This window comes from Ctenocephalides felis, unplaced genomic scaffold (genome assembly GCF_003426905.1).
Source record: "Ctenocephalides felis isolate EL2017-DRISC unplaced genomic scaffold, ASM342690v1 CF-g0.4_SCAFFOLD_03571, whole genome shotgun sequence".
Taxonomy (NCBI): domain Eukaryota; kingdom Metazoa; phylum Arthropoda; class Insecta; order Siphonaptera; family Pulicidae; genus Ctenocephalides; species Ctenocephalides felis.
The window spans coordinates 39,295,643-39,319,532 of NW_020539725.1; the positions used below are offsets into that span (position 1 = coordinate 39,295,643).

The 23,890-nt window shown below is 28.5% G+C and overlaps 1 protein-coding gene across 1 annotated transcript in view; it reads right to left on the bottom strand.

Moving 5' to 3' along the window:
- Positions 1–15,347, bottom strand: part of LOC113386902 (voltage-dependent calcium channel type A subunit alpha-1) — a 155,835-nt gene extending 140,488 nt beyond the window's left edge. The window contains 1 exon segment of the mRNA XM_026624658.1: positions 15,127–15,347. Coding sequence (XP_026480443.1) covers positions 15,127–15,347 — 221 coding nt within the window.
- Between the last annotated feature and the right edge of the window lie 8,543 nt (positions 15,348–23,890).

A 23,890-nucleotide genomic window follows, 5' to 3' on the forward strand; every position in this document is an offset into this window, starting at 1 on the left:
GTAGAACATTTACATGTTATAATATATTATAATTCGTGCAACAGAAACAATGACATCTTATTCAGCTTTCAAAATTAATTAATTAAAAAAATAAAAATAATATTACCATCATTAAGAACACAATTAACAAAATGTACCAAAAATCGTCCAGATGAGGCGACATCGAAAAATTAATTTAAATATTTAAATTAATTAATTAATTCTAAAAACTAAATTATGTAAAAATATAGAATGAATTTTTATGTGCAATAAAACAAAATATATACAATATTTTCACAAACTAATCTATTTGCCAAAAATCATCTAAATTCTAAATACAGACATTTCAACTTTCAATAAGTCTGAAAAAACTTGTCTTATACATTAAATTCTTACATTATATTCTTAAATCAGATACGTATGGCATCGTGCCTTAAGGCAAATTTCTCGAACTTTCCCTACCAATTTTTTTTTTCAAAAAGCTTCGGGGTTTTTGGTACTTTTTGCACCGTGTCATCAAAATGGATAAAATTGCCTCTGTCAAAAACTAATCAGCACGTGTCCCCATCAATACGAAGCTAATGTTCTTTGAATTATTCAAACCGGATGATCCATGATCCCGAAATCGTCGACAAAAATTTGTATCCAAATACACACGCAACACACACACAAACGCATACATCCATTGTTTTCTAAGATATGCCAAAATGTTCAGAAAACTTTAAAACGTAAAGATATATACACATTTTTATTTTCCTTTTTTTACTATAAATTTCTCTGCATAAGGGGAAGTTAATTGTTGATGAAAGTTCAATTCAAAATATTGTTTTTTATTTTGTTAATTAATGAAATAATGTCTTGCATTTTTCACAAAAAAAGCATATCAAAAACCTTTTAGATGTAGAAAATATATTAGTTTTAAATAATTATATCCATGATTAACAGTATAGGGTGCTATTCATAACATATATAAAGTAATAAATGTAATAACAATACAACATTTATAATTATGATGTAGCTTGTATTTTATTATGAACAAAATAATTTAGTCTTCAATCTAGTAGATATTGTATAAATCATTTTTAATAAGCTGGTGCAATAGTTATTTCAATTTGATTTACAGGCAAATATAAATCCGTTATTAACATCAATATTTAACATGATTCACCATCTAAGAAAAAGAATAAGGAAACAGTGGTATACTCTTGAGATGGGCCTGCTGTTAATTTTATGTTTATTATTTTTATATTTATTATAGATTTTGGTTTCTCAATGAAAGCTTGAAAAAGTTGTATTAGAATACACTAATCTCTTATAAATTTTACCAAAAAAATGAGGCAGTATGAAAAAGAATAATATGCATTTTTAATTTATTAGCACAGAGTTACTAATAATATTTATATCGCAATATTTATCTATTAAGTGTAACCGTATTTCAGATATGTGTGCTTTAATTGACTTGCCATGTAATATACACTGATAAAACTCAGTTGCCTTTTGATATAGAGTAGCAATCATTTGTAACTAAAAATAACCATATGATGATGTTATTTTTTATAAATATACCATAATTATTAGTGACGTTATTTAAGAAAGTTGAGGTAATATTTGTATATCGAAAAAAATGATTTTTCTCCGACACATGGTATTGACGTCACAAAAATTATTGACGAAGGTAATAAACGGTGCTGGGTGTAGTATTTTGTAATAATGATGTTAATGGTAACATTGTATTTTTGAAATAAAAATGTGTAATTATTTTAATATGATCATAGATGTATAATAGTTTTACTTATTAGATTGAGGAGAATCTAAATTGAGTATGTCTGCAGATATTTCAGATTTGTTATATAGGGGTTAAATATAAATAAATCATAATGAATTTTGATTCATTTAGAAGCATCTGTAAATTCTTAATGTACAAAAGATATGTAATCGAACAATTTTTAAATTCATGACATTTTATTAATTTCAGTAGTGGAACAAGTGAATTCAATAATGTTTATTCCTCCAATTAATCTAAATTGAATATGTCTGTAGATATTTCAGATTAGTATTATAGGGGTTATATACATAAACATAAATAAATTAAATTAAAGATACATAAACCATAATGAATATTGATTAATTTAGAACTATCTGAGATTCTCAATGTACAAAAGACATGTAATCGAATAATTTTTAAATTCATGACATTTTATTAATTTCAGTAGTGGAACAAGTGAATTCAATAATGTTTATTCCTTCAATTAATTATGCCAGTTTTTTATTTATATATCAATAAATTTATATATTGCTTTACTTATGCATTGGAATTGAGAAGATCTAAATTGAATATGTTTGTAGATATTTCTGATTAGTAATATAGGGGTTATATACTTAAACATAAATAAATTAAATTAAATATATATAAACCATAATGAATATTGATCAATTTAGAACTATCTGGGATTCTCAATGTACAAAAGATATGTAATCGTAAGTGAATTCCATAATGTTTATTCCTTCAATTAACTATGTCAGTTTTTTATTTATATATCAACAAATTTTATATATTGTTTGGGTGGTAGTATTTTAATTAATATTGAAGAATAAAATTTGTTTTGAGTGAAGTTTTTTATAAAATCTTAAATCGGACCATAAATTTCATCATAAATACATATTCGTCTAGCTTTCAATACAGTAACCGCCCAGGCGTTCAACGCTCCGTAGTCGCTGAGCGCCGGGAAGAAAATCGATGGCCCAGCTACGCGGCCTATGGCCTGTGGCGCCCGCACGCGTCGCGGCCGCCATCGACTGTACGTGGGATCGTGAATGAAAAACATGTATCAAATTTGAATAAAATGACCCACCGTTTTCACTTCCGTGCCGTCGAAATCCGTTGAGGGTCCTATTAGAAACGGATCCGCCATTATGCGCCAGAAGCGGGACGTCTAGCGTTTATCCGCTGTCGCTGCGCTGTAACGGCATCGTGTTTCACGTCACGGGCCGTCACAGCCGGATCACAAAACACAACGGTTCACACGCGCACAATAAACGCACTTTTAAAAAACCGCTTCCACAGGATTCACATCGATTCTGGCACAGAAAAACCACGTAAGCACCACAGCACTGCGTGTGTGACTTGACGTTTCACAGAGCTAACACACGTTTTCACTCGAAAAGTAGACACAATTCTCGGGGTCCGCGTGTCTTCACCAGCGTTCACGACAAATCGAAAAATTGATCTTTGTTTTGTTAATTATTTTGTTATGTTGTTTCTCACTAAGGATTTTTGCGTACGTTCTTTCCGTGTCGTGTACCGTGCGGCCCCCCCTAAGCCAAAGACGCGCACGGGCTCTGTGGGCTTATTTGCACGAACACTGTTCGAGTAATGACACACACGCGGTTGGCTAACACGCGGTCGCGATGCGATAGTCGCGATTCGCGGTCACTCGGCTACCATACTGGCGGTCGACCAATAGCGGAGCGGGGAACGCGGGCGGCAACCTATTGCTCGACTATGTAGAAGACTTAAAAGTGGTCGTGATATCGACAGAACTGTACCGTAGCAGAGCTGAGCTTTTGGGAAAAGCTTGAAAGGGATGTACAGAGATGCACAGGAGCACGCGGCATAGGGAACAAGCTTGCGCAGTGCCGTGTTTTCTATTGCAATCTATTAGATAAAACGACACAATATATAACTTTTAACAAATAAAAACAATTTATATTTACGCAATGCTATTTCAAAAATTCACAATTTATTAGTAAATTTTTTATAAGAATTTTTTGAGCCTTGAATAAAATACTACTATCTTTTTTGGAAAGGTGACGATGATTCTAATAGCGTTAAATTTATTTACTGAATTCTTCCATCGAATTTGTTGGTCGCATATCAAAATGCATTGGATAGAAATACTTATAAACTCTAAAATAAGTTTAGAATTGCATTTGTTAGGTAATACTGATAATCGGTAGAATCTTTCTTTATGGTTCGAGTATAAAAAACCTTTCAATTCACAACTTAAGTATCCACGGGCAATAAAATTTTGCCGACAGCACACGTGCTGCCATCTAGTCGAGAGCTTTTGAAATTGAAAGACGTGCTCTTGATGCTTTGCAACGGATTAGTGAATGCAATTTTTGTGTAGTGTTTATTTTATCACCACGCTCTGTATTCAGCAATTGTAATGGCTACTATGTACATAATTTTATACTTGTCCATAATTTGTTTTGATATTTCTTAAAATTTCAAATCATAAAACAAGAAATACATATTAATATACATTATACGATATAGTAAAATCTCATTTTTTATAAATTTCAATTTGTTTTTCCCACTCTGATAGAATCATGTAATTTTTTAATAAAAGTACTTTCATCGGTCGAATTAAACAAACCAAAACTTAGGAAGTTAGATATTATTAATCAATTTCAAAGCGTACATATAGTTAAATATGTATCCACTCAAATGCAATAATCAACCAAATGGTTTCCATATAATCAACTGCGCGAGAGAGCAACAAATATTTAATGAACCAAATTTTTTCTGACTTTCCGAGATTGATCTGAACCCTCTTCTATATTTATATACAGTTTCGGAGTTTATACATTATTCGTAAGCTTAGACTAAAAGTTTTATATTATGCATAGAACTGTCACGGACGACTTTGATTCATAAGTTCAGACCCATTTGACTAATATGGTTAGAGAACTCTATGACTAATTGCGTATTATCATTAGCAAGGATAATTAGATTAATCATAGTTACCCTGTTTACTAAAAAAAATCTGAAATAAATATTTCATTTTTTCCTGATAAATGTAGATATTATAGATAAATTCTGAATTTATTGTTTTGACTTTTTTCTTACCTAATGATTTTTTTAGTCATTTTAAAATTCAACAATAATTATTCTTTTATTATACAGGATCTACATATCAATAATAAATAACTATTTAAAAAATAAAAAATTTGAAATACGAATAAAATATGTTCAAATTGCCAATAATTTCCAAATAAGTTTATACTTATTATTAAATCTTATCAGCTTTCAAGCTTACCAAAAATAATGTATTATAAAAAATTCAATAAATTTGCCTAGCGAATATGAAATTGGAAAATTGTACGGAACGAAAATTTTCTTAATTGGCCTTAAGCCGCAATGTCATACCCAACCAGATTTTATTTCTAAAACCAATTAAATGATAAAACTATATTAGTTTTAGTTGCTCAATTAAAAAATTGTTGTTCAATCGTGCTTACGGAAAATAGTTTTCACATAAATTTATAATTTCATGCTAAGTGTTCAATAGATTTATACTATTAAATTATGAGGTACGAAGAACGAAGTTAACGACTACAGGAACGCATAAGTTTTTATGCATAATTTAAAAAGCATATATTTTTTGTAAATGATATTACCTCCAATTTAAAACTAAACCTAAAATTTTATTTTTTGATTAATTTTATTTATCTATTAGTGATTTATAAAATCATCAATATTTCTCAAGATCTTAGTTTAGTTTTCATTGAAATGTATCTAAAATTGAAGACCTACAGTATAGTACAAATACCAGCGCACACAAAAACGAAATATACGTGAACGGGAAAAGGGTAGGCAAAGCTCAATCTGAAATCCTAGTTTATGTATGAGACACAAACCTGCCATTGCTCGAAGTGTTCGGTACACTCTCACAAAAATTCATCAAGTGTAATAAAATAGAACTAGATTTTTGGAACATACTTGAACTTTATGATAATTGAAAGAATTAAATTTAAGAATTAATTGGATTAATAACTATGTGTAATAAGTTCATACAAATTGATCAAATACAATAATTCTGCACGCAAGCTCAAGCAAGCATTTACCGATAAAATTGCTCCATTCGAATACAAGAAAAATATAATTAAAAAGAGAGCATTCTATGGTGTACATGAAGTTATCAAATATAAATCGTTATTTCTTTACAAATTAAATATCAAATAAAAATTTGTGATTGCCTTATATTTTAGGCTTATTTGTGGCATAACATTTGAAGCTGCATTGATATGAAGTAGCAAAAAATATATTCTGGGTAATTAAAAATGACCGAGGTCAGCTTTTTGTGATTTTGAGAAAATATTCAGAAAATATTATTTGTTTTCAATATTCTAATTTAAGTTTAAAATGTAATTATATTACAAAAGCCAAACCAATTATATCACAACAAATAACATATCAAACAAACAACTATCAGACCATATTTAGTGAAACTCTCAGCAAATTCATTATTGTAGAAATGTGTTTTTTCTGTTTTTCGGAAATTTGTCACCTGGCCTTCTTTATCCCATAGGCAGCCAGGGAGCGAAAAAGTTGAATAACTTATTTATAATATTAAAGGAATTTTACAAAATAATAGCTACATTATTCAAACAATGCAAAATATAGGTAAATTTCATGGGCACATCTTTTACAAAGATAACACTGTATATAACCTTGATCTGGCATTTGCCACCAAAGTTGGAATAACTATTAAATAATACATCTTATAAAACAATAAAATAACGTATACCTAAGAATTATATTAGGGTCTCGTAAACTAAATCACAGTGCTCACAACCAAAAATCGTATATCTGCCGATATCAAAGTCGTAAGAAACTAAATGGCTGGCTATGCATCTTTTTCCGTCTACTTTCAAATATTGTCGTTATGAAATTCCTAACATTAGTTGAGTTTGAGAATCGGTAGTAGACTTTTTAGTTGCGGACCTTTAAGACCCGCTCTATCCTATTATTTTTAATTACTTATTTATTGCATTCATATTCTAATTTATATGTTTATCGAGCATTTTTTGATACAATGTTCTATGAGTTTTACATAAATATAATGTATGCACACGTCGTACATTGAAAGATAATATTAAGTTAATTTTTCAATTGTTTTTTGCATATTTTGATGATAAATTAAAGGTAATTAAATAAACCTGATTAAATTAATTATGTAGACCCTTTCGATAATGAAACAATAAGCTCAAAACTGGTATTTTTAATAACACACTCAATTATAAAAGAGTTTTTGATCAGTGATAGTGATTTTTTTTTATTCTCTTTTATTTATTTAGAATTTTTATTTATTTATTTGTCCAGTTTAGGACATTTAATAAATTTGTGGAATTTACAATTATCGGCCGTAAAGGGACATTGTATACTAAAAGGGCATGTTGGAAAAACAACTTAATAGTTGTTTTTCCATTCGATATAATATTCATAATATTTTATTAATAATTATATAATTTTAACTATTTACTTATAAAATAATTTCTTATAAGTAATGACTAAGTTATTTCAATTTTTTATTATGAGAGTTGATGACTTAAATCCAGTGGCACTTTTCTTCTCAACCTTATTGGGTAGTTCTCTGTTATCAAGGAGGTTGCTAATGAACTTGGATGACTGATTGATTTGTGTAAAATGTTAAGTTTTCAAATATTTCTTTATAATTTCTTGGTATACATCGTTAAAAGTTCAATAACTATGTAAGCAACATATTTGTATCTTATACAATAAAATGATTCAAATGATACAAAAGATAAAAAATCTAATTCAGTTTAATCTTTTTCATAGAATTTTCTTTATGAAATGTAACTTTTCCAGTCACGTACAGATGAAAATAGTTCGCGAATAGTTAATGAGAAAATTCCATTGCGTTTGCTTGTAATGGACTGCGGCTGCCATTATAAAGTTACACAAAAAGCGCCTTTAGCGTTTGAAAGACAACTGGCGTAGTCGGATCAAGGCTACGCGTGATGTAGGTTCGTAGCACTGTCAGGTCGCTACGGTGCATTCACCTTTAGACGTAGCTATCTAAATTATACGCTGATGTACGCTACTCAATATATATATATATATATATATATATATATATAAAGATATATATATATATATATATATATATATTTGTTGTTTGGTTGTTCTTAATTTGGACATTTTCGAATTTTCTTGCTCCCAAGGGCTCAAATTGTTCCAAATTGATAAAAAAACAATTATCTGGGAGTTTTAGCTCTTAATATTGTCTTTTAGATAAAGCCCAATTCGATCAAAGTTTTGTATAGAAATATCATGAACAAATTTTCAAAAATTTTGCAGAGCGTCGAATACGAATTTTCACTTTCAATTCATTTGTCGCTAAGTTATACCTAAAAATTTTTTTTTTAATTTTCAAAAATTTTTTCATGCTCCTTCCATACGAATTTTGATTGAATTGCGCTCTATCGAATCGTTAATATTAAGAGCTGAAACTTTCAGAGAATTGTTTTTTATCAATTTGGAACCATTTGAGCCCCTGGGAGCAAGGAAATTCAATATAAATATATGTGTACATACAGTTTTCAGACGTTTTTCTAAAGAATAATAATTTTAATTATTATTATTTGATTTTAAAAGCATCACTCTATAAGTCAATCAATTTAATTTAATTACCGAAAATGTAGCTTTATAAATAATGAAGCTGTATATCATGCACTTGCCTATCGAAAACAATTACCCCATGGAAGTATTGTAATTTATAAGAATCGATATCTATCAAATTCTTAAATTGTTCGAGCATTTCTAAAATTGTCAATTCTTTTTATTTCTAAAAAGCAAATAGTTTTTGAATATTCATGATAGGACATAAATAATAATAACTCCTAATTAAAATCATACCAATACTCAATTGATATATTTAGTATGAATTTAAACTTTGTACAAAATGTTTATAATTTTATTTTTGTAATTTATAAGAGGAAATTAAAAATTAATTTTATTACTGTTATTTACAAAGATACTATATGTTATAGACTAAGATAGCTATAACGTGGTTTCACACAGGGTTTTGTTGATTTTAGATACAAATAAAAAAATATTTTAGTGTTGATTGCAAACAATTGGTCACCAATCCCATAGTTACAAATGATTCTTGTCCAAAAGTTTTTGTATTCTTGTGATCTGCCTAGAACATTATATTAACTTATTTATGCATCTTCTGTTTATTGCAAAAATATAGATTTGCCGATTATGATATTAGATTATTAAAAGTAATGTTAATAGCTATGCAGTTTTTACATATTTACATTTATGATTAAAATATTTTCAGCTTTTAACTACCAAAAAGTGGACTGATCAATTGTGAATAAAAATTAACAAACATGACATACAACTGGTATCTTTCTGATAGCTTGGTAAGAGATAATCTCTAGTATAAAGTGTGATGCTCTCTGGGTACCCTTTCTTCTACGTTTATCAAATATGGAAATTTAAAATAAATACCTATACCTACGTGAAGTTAATTGAAAAATGCTAAAATATAGTTACATGGAAATATTATATACAAATCTTAAACTCTTAATTAATTTCTAATAAAATATTAGGCATAGTTTGGCTGTCAAAGATATGCAGACAATGAATAAGAAATAAATAAGGTTTTAGATTATCAGACCGCAAAAAGTGCTAGTTCTCGTACATTTCCACATGTCATCATTTAATGATGTAATGTACAGGAACCGAATGATTTTTCTTCTCTATATTCATATTACGTATACTTTTTGCCTTATTCTGTATATGAGCATTGCCGCAGAAATACCAATAACTGGGTCACAACCCATTGGCGCTGGCAATGAATCAATATGTATATATATACACCCCATACATATATATTTATATGCATATATATATATATATATATATATATATATATATGAATGCAAATGAACCCGTTTTTAATTAGTAATAAATTTTGCATTGAAAAAATTGTTAAATTTATTTATTAAAATTATTTATATTTTATTAAGTTTATATGCAATTTTAATCACTTACTGGTTTATTATCTTATTATGAAACCTGTTATTTATATTAAAAAATTTTTATTGATATATTACTATCAAAATAATAATGAATTTGCTTTGGATTAACTTGGGGTTTTTGATAATATTATTACATCTATTACATTACATTTATGATATACCTTTGTATGTTGTATCATAGGTATTATTTATGCATGAGTTTTGAATTATATTATTGATAAATCAATTGCTATTAAATTATTGGAAAGTGGCCATCGTCTAGGTCTAGTTCTATCTCAGTACCGAACAGCTAAAATTTTGGGAAAAATTAAACAAAATGAGAAACTACTTTATAGATCATAATAATTGTTAGCGTTAACTAATAATTCTTGGGGATAAAACGTGGGGGATAAAACGTCTTGCGTCTTCCTAGTGTAGACTTTAATATATACACGTATTTATTCTCACAAATTAACAAAAAAATCTATACAGATTCCAAAAATTTAAAAACAATTTGAATCTTACAGTTGAAATATTAACTTTATAATTTTTTCAAATATTGGATCGACCGAGTCATCTGTTCAATGAATATTTATTTCTTAATTTCTTATTTCAAAGCATTCTTATCCGATATTAAAATCTATGATTGCGTCTAAATAGTCAATTAGAAAACACATTGATTATTGAAGAATTAATTTTCAGCTGACTTAGAATATCAATTCAATGAAACACATCAATTGGAGATAGTGTTGCTTAGTATTGTGTTCAAATCGGTTGAACGATTACTTTTTAACAACTAAAGCTATTATTTTCAAATCGATATCCAAAAGTTCATGCAATCTGTACAAAAGCAAGTCACTTACAACTAGATGTTATTTAAATTTCATTAAAAAATGTATGTATATTACCATTCAAGTTATGTGGCGTGCGATTTTCTCGATGGAGAGCGCTGCCTTAAAAAAGCTCTCTAACTTATCGAAGTTTTCTACAATATGTCGGTACAAAGTTCGGGGTGTTGCTGGTCTAAAATTATTCAAGAAAACCACCCTACGACGTTAAGCAAACTGTAGAATCATATGTGTTAGTGGGAATTACAACCTAAAGTTTCTAGGGTAAAATATTGGTTTAGATACGAGCTAAAAGCTGAGCTTTTGAAGCTGCAGATGGAGATCTAAACTTAAAAGCCACATGGAATATACTGATACTTGTTGCAAGTTTCGGACTCTAATCTGGAATATTTACCAAACATTGAATACGATGCCTTAAATATTTTTTTAATTTTTGGTTATGATTTAATTTTTGCGCACCTATGACAGTATTATCGATTTGATAATAAATTTTGATTTTTTCCATATTTTTTTTTATTTATATATATATATATATATATATATATATATATACATTATTTTCATATCTCAGACAGACAGAAGTGCCTGGTATGAGAGATTATGAAAACAGTTTTCATATAAGTTTCCATAAACCTTGTAATATTCATTTTGTCAGAACATCACGTATCATTGCAATTTTAAGGAAAAACATTTCGAATGATTTATTTTTTTCAACATTATAATTCAGAAGTCATATTTTACTAATCCTCTACTGTTTTAGTTATTGTAGCATTTATCATTTGTCACACAATTAAATATAAATATTTGTTTTGCAACACAAAAGTGTAATATCACATTCTCTAAACTAAATTTATTTTTCAATATTCATTAGTAGTCTAGTCATTTAAACTTAAATTGGATAAGAATGTTGAAATTCGAGATACCCAGCTGTAAGTCTGCAAATACTGTATATTGATACCCTAAAAGTTGTCTCAAAACCTACATATAAATATTTTGCTATCTGTATATATTATCCCATAACGTTTTTCGTATGCTAATACTAAATAAAAAGTCGGAATATTCCACTTTTGAAATATATTCAAAAGGGCGAATCATGTATTCAAGTCGGCTTATGAAGTTCTCAAAAATATCAATATGTCAATATCAGAAATTCGTATGGCATAAAGGTTTCATATCATCAGTCACACGTATTCTAAGCCGTCATAATCCGTGTTCACTCGCCTGATAGAATCGATACAATGTAATAGATAGCAAATCCGCTGACGCGAATTACGTTCAATCCATATTGAATTAGATATATCCATATCCATTGCAAAATTCAGGTAGCTAATAATTGTTACAGTATCTGTCAATTTATATTTCGTACAATAATAATGATAATGATAATGATAAATGATCTCTCTTGAGCAAGACGTAGGGTTTCAATGTTTAGCCTACCAAAAGGCTGATTATGATATTAATCGTTTGTGAAATCAATTTTCACTTTGCACATGTAAATCACAAATCACTTTCAGTGAAAAATGCTTTTTTGGGCATTATAGAAAAAGTTAAATTATCATCGCAAATTTAAGTGAAAAGAGAAAACCAAGAGGTTTTCTTACATCAAAATCTATTAAAAAAAACTTTTGGGATGGCTTCGATACATTATTTATATAATAGACATCACAAATCAATCATTTTAACAGTTTATAGTATACCAAAATAAATTATTAAAATTGAAAAAAAAAGTTAAATTTCATTCATCTAGGCTATATGTGGTTGATGAACCGAATACATTAGTTACATTCATTTCATAAAGGGTATGGGCGTATTTCCATACAGAATCGGCCCCATCCTGGTATGTAAATAATTTTGATGCCATTTAATAGATATTTTCGAGAAAATCCGACATACCAAATTTCAAATCCGTAGCTCATCATTTGGCCCAGATATCATTGAAAATATGTGAAAGTGGCCCCTTTTTTCAAAGTCGTTTTTTGTCGGAACTGTGAAAGATATCAAAAAACAAATAAAGGGATTATATTCATATCGATGTGTACTATATTTTTTAATAACAAATATTGTTTAATAATTATTTTTTAGTGCAAGAAAAAGTAAAAATAATTTTTTGTTTTGAATTTTTGGGTAGTGCGGTTGTTTGGACTAACTTTTAATTGGTATCATTAGAAAGGCTATTCAATTTTCTTATAGTGTCCAAAATTTTGTTTTATTTCATATGATCAACGTAGTGTATAAATGAATGTCGTGTAGAAAAAAATTATAATTAAAAAAATAATCTCAATGTAAATTTTTTTATAAAATATATATACCAACGATAGTATTTTAGCTTTATCAGCCAAAGCTTGTAAATGGCCTTTTGATATCATAACAAAGTAATTTCCGATCACATTAAAGCGAGATGTTCAAAGTAGGTTAGAATAGCTAAAAGTTTATTGTGTTGAGCTAGCATACAAGTACACAAAATTTCCATCAGAATTAGTTCGAAAACTTTCTTCCACAATATGGTGAGCTCTAGCGTATTATTATCATAAAACTTTGTGCCCGCTAAATTGTTCGAGGTAAATAATAATATGGAGTGATTATATAATTAAACGCAGATTAAGCGTATTATAATTATTTGTAGTTATCAATGTTGCCAAACTATTTCATTGAAATCTTACTCTATTTGTAAGAAATGCTAAAGAGACATTAATAATTTGAAGTAATTTTAAAAGTCAAGTGAAGTTCGTGACAGAAAATCGCTTAATTAAAATACGGTTTTATAGTTATTGCAATACATGCAATATTTTCAACAATAGTGAAAAAGTGCAGAATGTCGGGTATCATTTAACTACGTAGTTCAAAGCTATGTGAGGCATAACATTATTTTGTATTACAAACGAGTTTTAAAGATTGTTTGCGCCAGAATCTGTTAGATGTCGCCAGAGAATATTTTTAATATTCAGACAACACTTTTTCTCTGGCAATCCTCAAAGGTTGGGACGTAATAGCTGATCTGACGGGTGAACAAGTTTCTCTCGCGTTGGCTGGTCACGTACACCGTTTTACTTGTACTTTCCATATGTGTTTTTGTGATATATTTCGATCATTAGTTATTGTTTAATGAAATAAATACCTTTTAATCAGTGCAAGTGTTCCTTATTTGTGTTTGGAGTTCATTTCTTCCTCAGCATCCGAATTTAAAGCGAACTGAGATATCCGAACTTGAAGCCGCCATCCGACTGGACCGCCGAGCACGTAGAGAACGTCAAATATTTTGCTTGATATATTCAATAAGATCAAATCCTCGGAATAGTTATTGAGTAAAATCCAATTAGCTATTCCGAAAGGGTCTAACTAACCCCCATCCGTAACAAAGATCTTGGGGTCGATTCTGCTATAACCTAGAGTCTAGGTTTCCAAACTTGTTTGTGCCGTGGACCCTTTGCAATGTTTTTTGTTTTGTTATGGACCCCTACATTAAAGTGACCACACGTATCGGTTTTTATAAAATCAAAAAGTATAAGTTTAAATCGATTTTTTTAGTACAATTTGCACTTTGCCACAAAATTCAGCTATCATCTCATCATTTGGTGAAAGTTTCTTCACAGTTTCTTATCCTTTTGAGATCTGGGATCGGTATATGGTCGCAGAGGAACAGATTTAGAGAATATGGTAAAAGGGGAAGCAATTCAGAGCCCAATTCATATTTTTCTTCTTTTTATTTTCTGTGACCAAAATTTGAAGTTGGCCATTCAATAGTTTTTCAGATATGCAAAGTTGATGGGTGGCTGGATCCGCTCTCAATACTGGTATTGAAACAGATTGTACGTTCTCAAAGATGCATAATTCGATTTTGATGAAACTTGACATACATTGCTACTGCACTTTATTAAATATTTGACAAAAATTTAAAGTTGGAAAATTCAATAGTTTCTAAGATATACGAGGTTGATGTGTGGCTGGCTCCGCTCTCAATACTGGTATTGAAACAGATTGTACGTTTTCAAAAATGCATAATTCGATTTTGATAAAACTTAACACACATTGTTACTATACTATACCAAGATTGTGACCGAAGTTTAAAGTTGGAAAACTCAATAGTTTCTAAGATATGCGAGGTTGATGTGTGGCTGGCTCCGCGCTCAATACTAACATTTAAAGTTTAAATCATTTCTAAATATGCCGTGGACCTCCATTTTTATTTCGTGGACCCCCAAATTTTGTTTTCCCTGCCGTAGACCCCTTGAAATTGGTCCTGGGGGTCCACGTGGACCACTTTGGGAATCACGTCCTAGACGATAAGCATTGGCAAACAAATCCAGAAATAATGTTATCATAAATGCCTCCTTGTGATGCGCATTTAAAACATATGGTTTTACATCGTAAACCAAATAGATTGCATTTTTAAAGTTTTTAGTACTAATAAAGAAGTAAAAGAATTGGTCCCTATAAAAATTTTATTATGATCTCTCTCAGTAGAATATGCGTTAGGTTCAACTAATATCTTTTTATATCTAAATCTAAACTATCCACTTACATGATGTCTCCCAACTTGATCCTGGTCTGAATGAGCGCGCAGGATTTATGGTCGCTCGTGGTGACCGCCCTCCGTCGGCTGCGAGTCGCCAGTCTGGCAGCCATCGCGGCCTCCGCGAGAGCGTCACCGCCAGCACCGCCGGCGGCAAAGGATAACCTCACCGCCGGCGAAGAGCCGCGACGCCGCCCCGACATGTGTCGGCCGCCGACGCTGCCCAGCATCGCGCTGCAAAAAATGTTTTCATTAATTAATTTGTTTATTAGACAATCAAAAAATGCAATAATTTTCTATAAGTTATTATGATGTATTCTTAGGCCAATTAAGAAACTTCTCCTTTGAGAAGTTCTCCTAGTAGATAATTATGTAAGGGTATAATTTGTTTTGAGTGATTAGGTTTTAAGGCTATTATATATGTTATGATTCACAATATAAATATTATTTCAATGTAATTATTCGAGATATTTTTTCTTAAATATATAAAAAATATTGAACTTATGTTTATTTATAAACATACTGTGATTAGGTCTTCAAACCATTACAGATGTTAAGATTCACAATATATTATTCTAATGTAATTGTGTGAGATATTTTTTCTAAAATATTGAACAACTGTTTATTTGTAAACATACTTTAGGAATATTTTATTACTTGTTTCAACAGATGGTATTATCTTTATGTCAGCTATGGTGGAATATAAAATCTTATTCGCAGCTTTAAGAGAGCAAATAAACTACTTTTTATAATTTGCTGAACAAAATAAACTGACATTTGATGTCTACGCTGGATGAACTTTTATTATGATTAAAAGTCTTTTTTGAAATATCTGCATTTTTAGAGAATACTCAAATAATGCTGGGTTACATATTTGAACAAATATGGTCATGGTCATGGTCATAAAATGTTCAACGCAGTATTTCCTAGTTGATATACATACACACGCACACACACACATATTATATATATATATATATATATATATATATATATATATATATATATTTAACAAAGTCTAATAATCGGGCATAACATCAATAAAAAACATGAATTTCTTTCAAAAATTTATTTTAAATCCATACGTTTCGGCTATAATCCTAGCCTTCATTCAGTGGAAAAATTAGTTGATCTTAGTGTTAAATTGGAAAATTTTAATAATCCATGGTATTAGGATATGGTAATGCACTACACTATGTATTATAAACATTAACTTGAAATTACAACAATATTTTCACAAAATACTGATTTGAAAAAATCACAAATGGATAGTGTGTTATTCGTAGACTGGTTGAAGATATCTTTAACCATTCACATACATATATATCATATATATATATATATATATATATATATATATATATGTATGTGAGGGGCTTGAAGGTCCGCGGTTATAAAACCGATATTTCGAAAACAAGTAATGTTAAGATTTTTTTCAAGAATCAAGCCATCACCTTGATTCTTACGACGTCGCTATCAGGACATAATCGGTAATTCATAACAGAAGTATTTTCTTTCGTTGTTAGTTTTTCTTGGTTGTGAGCACTCTTGTTTAGTTGACGAGATCTTAATAGAATTTTTAAGCATAATTTATTTAACTGTTTTGAAAGATGTATTGTTGATTTTAAGTTAGGTTCATCAGTTTTTTTTATATAACCTCTATAAAAGCTTATACGTGGGTGGGGTAAATGGACCAACTGAACCTTTTCTCTGGCAAAGGTATAAACAATAAAAAATAGTAAATAAAATAATTAAAAAAGCAGTTTTGCAGGAGATAAATTAAATAAATAGTTATTCCAACTCTGCTGATGAAATTTTTGAAGAACAGCAAAAAAAAAACATTACTACATTGATGAACTAGCTGGGATATTTATTGAATACAGTCAGATAGTGGTTTGTTTGACATGTGCCATTTGTTGCGATAAAACTTGTTTGGTTTTAACAATATAATTGCTCAAAGTCAAATTGGATTTTTGTATTATTTTTAATAAAAAAAAAGTCATTACACATATTACATTATTTATTTCTGATTATTAACAAAAATATGATAATTGTTAAGAATTGAAATATAATAAAAACAAAAAATTGATGAAACTCTAATAAAGTAGGAGGACAAGGAATAAAATTCTGCATTATTCATTATATTTTTATCTGTGAATAACAGCTTAACTTTGTGACAACCTGTAGTCGCGATGAAGCATTGAAACTCAGAAAATGCTTCCAAACTTTTTTAATTAATTTAAAAGATGAAAAAAGTCAACTACAATGAAACGACTAAGCCTATCTTCAAATACTCATAAATTTCTATACCTAACGCATATGTTCAGAATCGATTTAACCCTTTTTGAATAAGTTTCTCTCATAAACAAACTCACATTTTCATATAAAAGTAATTTTTCTTTTACCGCGAGTTGAATATAAAACTTTTGTTTTTCTCTAGATTTAGTTATCTGAAGAATACTTATTACCATTTAATATTTCTCTCAACTCTGCTAAGTTTTTACATATAATCATGTTTATTTTACAAGTTCGCATTCGCAGATCATCTGTAATAAAATTTTAATATCTCTATTTTCTTGTTTCTTTTTGCTCGACTATTTCTCGACTGTAATTTCATTATAAAACTTTCATGTGGTACACAGATAAAGGAGTTGAAAATCAATACCTAATATGAGATTACTTTGCAAAATGTGTAATAATAAAAGCAAAACTTTTAATATAATATATGCGCCGGTGTACGCTATGGGACTCCTTCAAGTTTATGCAAATGCATGTATAACATTGCTTATTCATCGTTTGTAAGAATATATGGTAAAGCTTGAATATATTACTGGTTTGTAAACATATTATTCTCAGATAAACATGAAAATAAAACTGTTGTAGGTGGGTAGTAATCTCATATCGAATAATTTTCAAATGGAAAAGAGGATGAAGTTCGAAAACAATTTTAAGTTAAATGCATTGAATCGAAATATGATGTAAAGAAATCTATTGATGCACTTTTATTTATTAAAAGTAGTAGCGCATAATGTTGCACTTAACTGAAAGTCACTTTACTCAAGTCAAAAAATCACTTTTCTTATATTCATCCAGTATGAATAAAATTAATAACGAATTTATATAATTAGAATTTCAATATTTAAGTGATAATTTATATATTATTATATAGATTACTATATGAGACTTGATAAAATTTGGTATGATGGAATTAATTTATTAGCATAGATTTTTGAAGTAACGAATGTTTGATTTCTATAAATTTACATCTCCAATTACATTTGTGAACAAAATACCATAAATTCCCATTCTAGATTAAAATATTGAAAAGTCACTTGAAACTTTCTCATATATACTCATTGCTCAAGTAAAATTAATGGCCATAGAAGTTACAAATGGTTACATGTGAAATATGGAAACATAACTTAAATAGGATTTCAAACTTGTACAAACTAATTCCATATATGCAATAATTTGAATTTCGAGTACGTCGTTATTATTAAATAAAATTATATTATGCAAGTACATTTAATATTAACATTCATATACGAATTGTTTAATAATTGTATAATTTATTTTTTATAATATCATTAGATAAAATTATTATTATAATCACAAATAATATATTTATATCCATATTTATATAATGTAATGTTTTTGGTTTTAGTTATATATACTTACATCTCACAACTATTTATAAATATAATACACAATTAAAAAATAAAAATTGAATATGATATCTCTACTATATAATATAAATTTCGTTCTTCTATACGTATTGGATCATTTTTTTTAAAGATTAAGTTAATTTTCAATTCTGATCTGATCAAAGTTTTCAGAAGCAAAAATTTTTGAGTAAAAATATTTTATAAATTGAAGAAGTTTCGAGAATTTTGCTTAAATGTATCATTATACAGTTATTGTGGTTAATTTTTATAAATTTTGTTTGTTTAAACTTTGGAATCGCAACAGTGAATAATTGTTTTGGCTCAACCTTAAGTTTTGGGGCACCCTATACATTTTTAGACATGCATTGAAATGTAACAGCTTAACAGCCGTTTAATAAAACTTAACAATGACTTGCATTGAATATTGTAACTGAATGGTGCAGTTAACTGAAAGAAATTTGGGCAATATTTTTGCAAAAAAATTCGAACAGTTAAATTAAAACATAAATGCTTACAGAGTTATAGCAAATTTCCTTATATATTATAGGTGAAAATGGTTATTGAAACAACTTACGGATATATACAGATAATTGTAAATTGTAAACTCCACAAATTCATTAAATGTCCTTGACTAGACAGTTGTAAATAAAATAGAGAATAAAAAAAATACAGATAATGATTATCATTTACACATGCGCATACTTCAGCGTTCATTTATCTAAAATATTCTTGACCCAAATTTGCCTATTTATACAAAAAATGTTTAGTATGAACATATTGAATTTATGAATTCAATCAACAGCCGACGCAATCAAACTTCAATTATTAATATCCAATAGTTTGTCCAACATACCTTGGCTTAAAGCAAGATGACACATGCACCACGTTTATATCTATGTTCTACAAATTCAAACTGACATACTGGAGAACACATATGTATTTACTATCTGCATAAAGCCATAATGTCGTATCAAAAATAACTAAACCTGAAACTTGACGCCTGAATCTAATTTAATATTCGCGAAATTAGTGAACGTTGTAGAATGCTGTTGAAAGCGTTCATCTGAAAGCTGCTATTGTGCGTACGCCGAGCTTTCGGATTGTGCTTTATATGCAAAAGCGAAGCTTTACGTATGCAAGGATGATGATTTGCCAGGTAATAATAAAGAGGCCCCATTCACAAAGGTACAGCTTCCTTGAATATTATGCATAGATGAATTATTGATATTCCGTGATATTAATCCGATTCTAGCCTAACGTAAACGAAATTGAATTTTATAGAATCCATAGTGACTTTGATAGATAGATATTTCGATCTGTTAGAAGAATATTAGTCAATAGATTTTTTATAATTCTCAAGCTAGAATACAATGATTTTGTTTAGTAGATTTGTAGTAAGATCTTGAATGTAATAAAATTAGTTTAAATCATTAATTAACTTTAGAAAATTTTGATTACCAAATTATGTACTTGGCTGACCTTATCAAATAAGATATAATTATAAGTAATAAAATAAAATAAAACTGCTAAACATGATTTTGATATAGAAGCAAGCTGTATATTAACCCAGATTGAATAAAAAAAGTGAGTCATACAATGCCATCAGAAAATTGACTTTCAGAATAAACAATGTATAAATAATTAAATAAAGATATAAAAACATATATGCAAAGAAATATATATAAAACTAATTGGCACAAATAATTTAATAAGACAGTTTACTTGTGCTTCTTATAGTAAATTCTATTCAAAAACATTATAACATTTATAGAATTCCTTTATAGGTCTTATCTTAATCATCTTTAAACTTTTGATTTTCTTAATTACTCTTGAATTTAATCATATTTTTAAACCTTTGTATATATATTACAAAATATTCCTTGTAGTATTAAGCTATTAGCATCAATCTTCGCTCCAAAAAAATTGAAAATATAGATATAATAGTGCATTTGGGCCCGACAAAATGACGATATATGGGAAACATTTCCAATTAATCTTTCTTGATTTTATTAGAAGCACTCATCAAAACACATCGAAATTTAATTCGACTTATGGACCCAGTCCTAAAGTTTACTTCATACATACAAAACTTCAGTTTCAAGAATGCTTTATTCATGAAACTGAAGATTATCAGGAAGATATTGCCCATTTATCAGACCCAAACTCTCTGATCTGTACAGAGTGATATTCAAATTCAAAATAATTATAATCATACAACTGATTATAAATTTATTACCGGATTATTTATGAATCTATTACCATAATTTATTTTTCCTTTCCATGATTTATCTCAATTTCGTGGTCCCACTGCAGTATTTTATTACAATAATAACGCGGTGTGAATTAAAGATGTTGTTAAATTGCCAGGTTTGATTAATATTACCGCAACATGCACGCTCGCAAATAAATAATTAAACTGCTATCGAAACACGAAGATTTTTATTTTCATTTGGCGCACGCGACTTAACAACCGAGAAAATTATAGACAAACATGAAGGCATGGAACTACATCGAAAGTTGTAAACTTCGAAAGATTTCCATTAATTTGTGTAATGCAACATATGATATAATGTTATATGGTAATAAACATTTTTTCACTTATTCTATTGGTAATTAGTCTTACGGTAATTAAGCAATTATATATACACATATAGCGTACGTTGATATACATACAACTATATATAAAAGAATTTTTACTCCAGATTTTAAACAAATTATTAATTTTCAGATAGTATCTTTTTATATATAATTATAGCAAAGCTAAAACTAATTTCAAATATACTAATTATGCATTCCTTAACACTATCAATAGATTACTTGAAAACGCAGACATAGTGATTAACGGAACTATTTCTTTATATCGTAAAAAGTGCATTATAGCTAAGATTAACTAAATAATTTTTATTTGAACCAGATTATATTCAAAAAAATGATTCAATTATATGAAGTATTATATTCAAAAAATGCAGGTGTACATTCCATTTCAATACATCCAAACTAAGAAATGCATTGAATCCGTATGAAACCTGCGAGTCAATTTCCCAGTTTCTGAGAATAGAATTGAATCAAATATGCGTCAACTATGTGTCAAAAATAAACGACATTACTGTATTTCTTTTTTGCGTTGCAGATGTTAAGATCGAACCATGTAATATCTGGATTTCAAAAACTATTCTGGGCTTGAAAAATGTAATTATTTATGTCATAAATGTTAGTGAGGAAAATAACCTTCCCTTGAAAGAAGAAGCTAATCGTTGCGACTTGAATCAAAATGTAGGCGACATACTTTTTTTTTTCAAGTATAAAACTTACAAAAATAGGAGTATACATTGTATCATAATACTTCAGATTCGAGTGTGAATATGTTTTTTAGAAAAAATAAAAAAATTAAATTGTTAAAATTGAAATATGGATTCTCAATCATAGTCCTAATAGAATTGCACAAAAAACGATCACGATTGTTTTCACCAACTCTGAATTCCAAATAATTTGTTCAATATGAAGCTTTTGAAAATGTATTCGTACTCTTTCTTCATCAAAATACGTATGATTTCTTTACGTGTGCAATGCACTTTCACATCTTATTGAATAAGCCAATTTTATATATACTTGGGCACGTGGAAAAGCATCTTCATAATATTTTTTGTATGATGTTGATTTCATTTCTACTGGCGATGTGCCAGAGGTTAAATATTATATGTCCTAATTGGCTTTTTGTTATAGACTACTAGACAGATCATTCTACTTCTGGTTCATTTTTATAACTCAACACATATCTAATTTTAATTCAAAACATTATTTATTTTTACTCAATACGTTTTTACAATATTTTAATTTTACTAAGTTTTCTTTCTTCTGAATCCATCTTCTTCATTTTTTTACTAATGCTACTGTGTCTTCTTCTAATTATGTCGAAATATTTACTAGATACTGGTATTTGTTTTCATCTTTGATATTCATATACTTTATTAGTTTATTCAATTGCGATTATATATTATCATATACAAACTTGTTATCACAATTCATTATGTTTATTAGGAAGTGGCAGGAATCGAACCAACGATCTCCGGTATGTGAGTCATACATGCTACCTATGAGCTATGTCTACCACAAAACAATTAAATCTACTGATTGTTTTATTTAGTAATATGTAGTTTCTAATTTAATTTTTTTTCTATATGTGAAACTACTTATTTTGTGCCTCATTTTGTTGAGCTGTTTCCTGAAAGATTTTTTTTTTTAATACAGCAATTAGGCATAATTGTCGTACGTCTTTCACTTATTTCAAATAATATATGGTTTCCTCTGAATTGTACTTGATATTCTAAGAACATTATATGCTTAAGTTTCATTGAACATCATGTAAGACAATAGCTACGGTGTTACGTCTATGATATTACGTAAGCCATTAATTAGCAGAGCATATGTTATGTAACAATCTTACAAAAATCATATTATATACCGGCATTATCGTATACTGTAATAATGAAATATTGTTAAAAATGAATAATTAATAATTAAAATTACAACTAACAACTGATTATTGCAATAAAATTGATCGAAATCATTAGTACTGGCATAGGTTAGTTGATTATAATTGAAATAATTACGAATGTCAATAAATGGGTTCCCAAAACATGATGAAAACATCTTCAAAATGAACTTTTAAAGTTTATTTATTTTAAAATGACTATGACAATGACGCTCAACATCTGACTGGATTGTAATTATTACTTTTTTATTGCCATACGCTAGAAAACTTTTAAGTAAGGAATCTGTTTCGTTTTGTCCATTTATGCTATTTTATCATAATTTTTCCGATACATGTAAGTTTTTAATAATATTTGTTCGAGTATTTTTTATAATAATCGAATATGGATAATAAAACATAATTCTTTTCCTTATTTAATAAGTAGAACGACGTGAAAAACAATTTCTGTTCATTCATTTTTTATAACTCTTTATCATCTAATCAAAAATGTAGAATTCCTAGTGAATATAATCAGATAAATGAAAGTGAATAATCTTTTTATAGTCTATATTTTTAATAAACAACTAAGCACCCTCGTACGAGTATGCCAACTGAATACAAAGATGTAAAATAAATA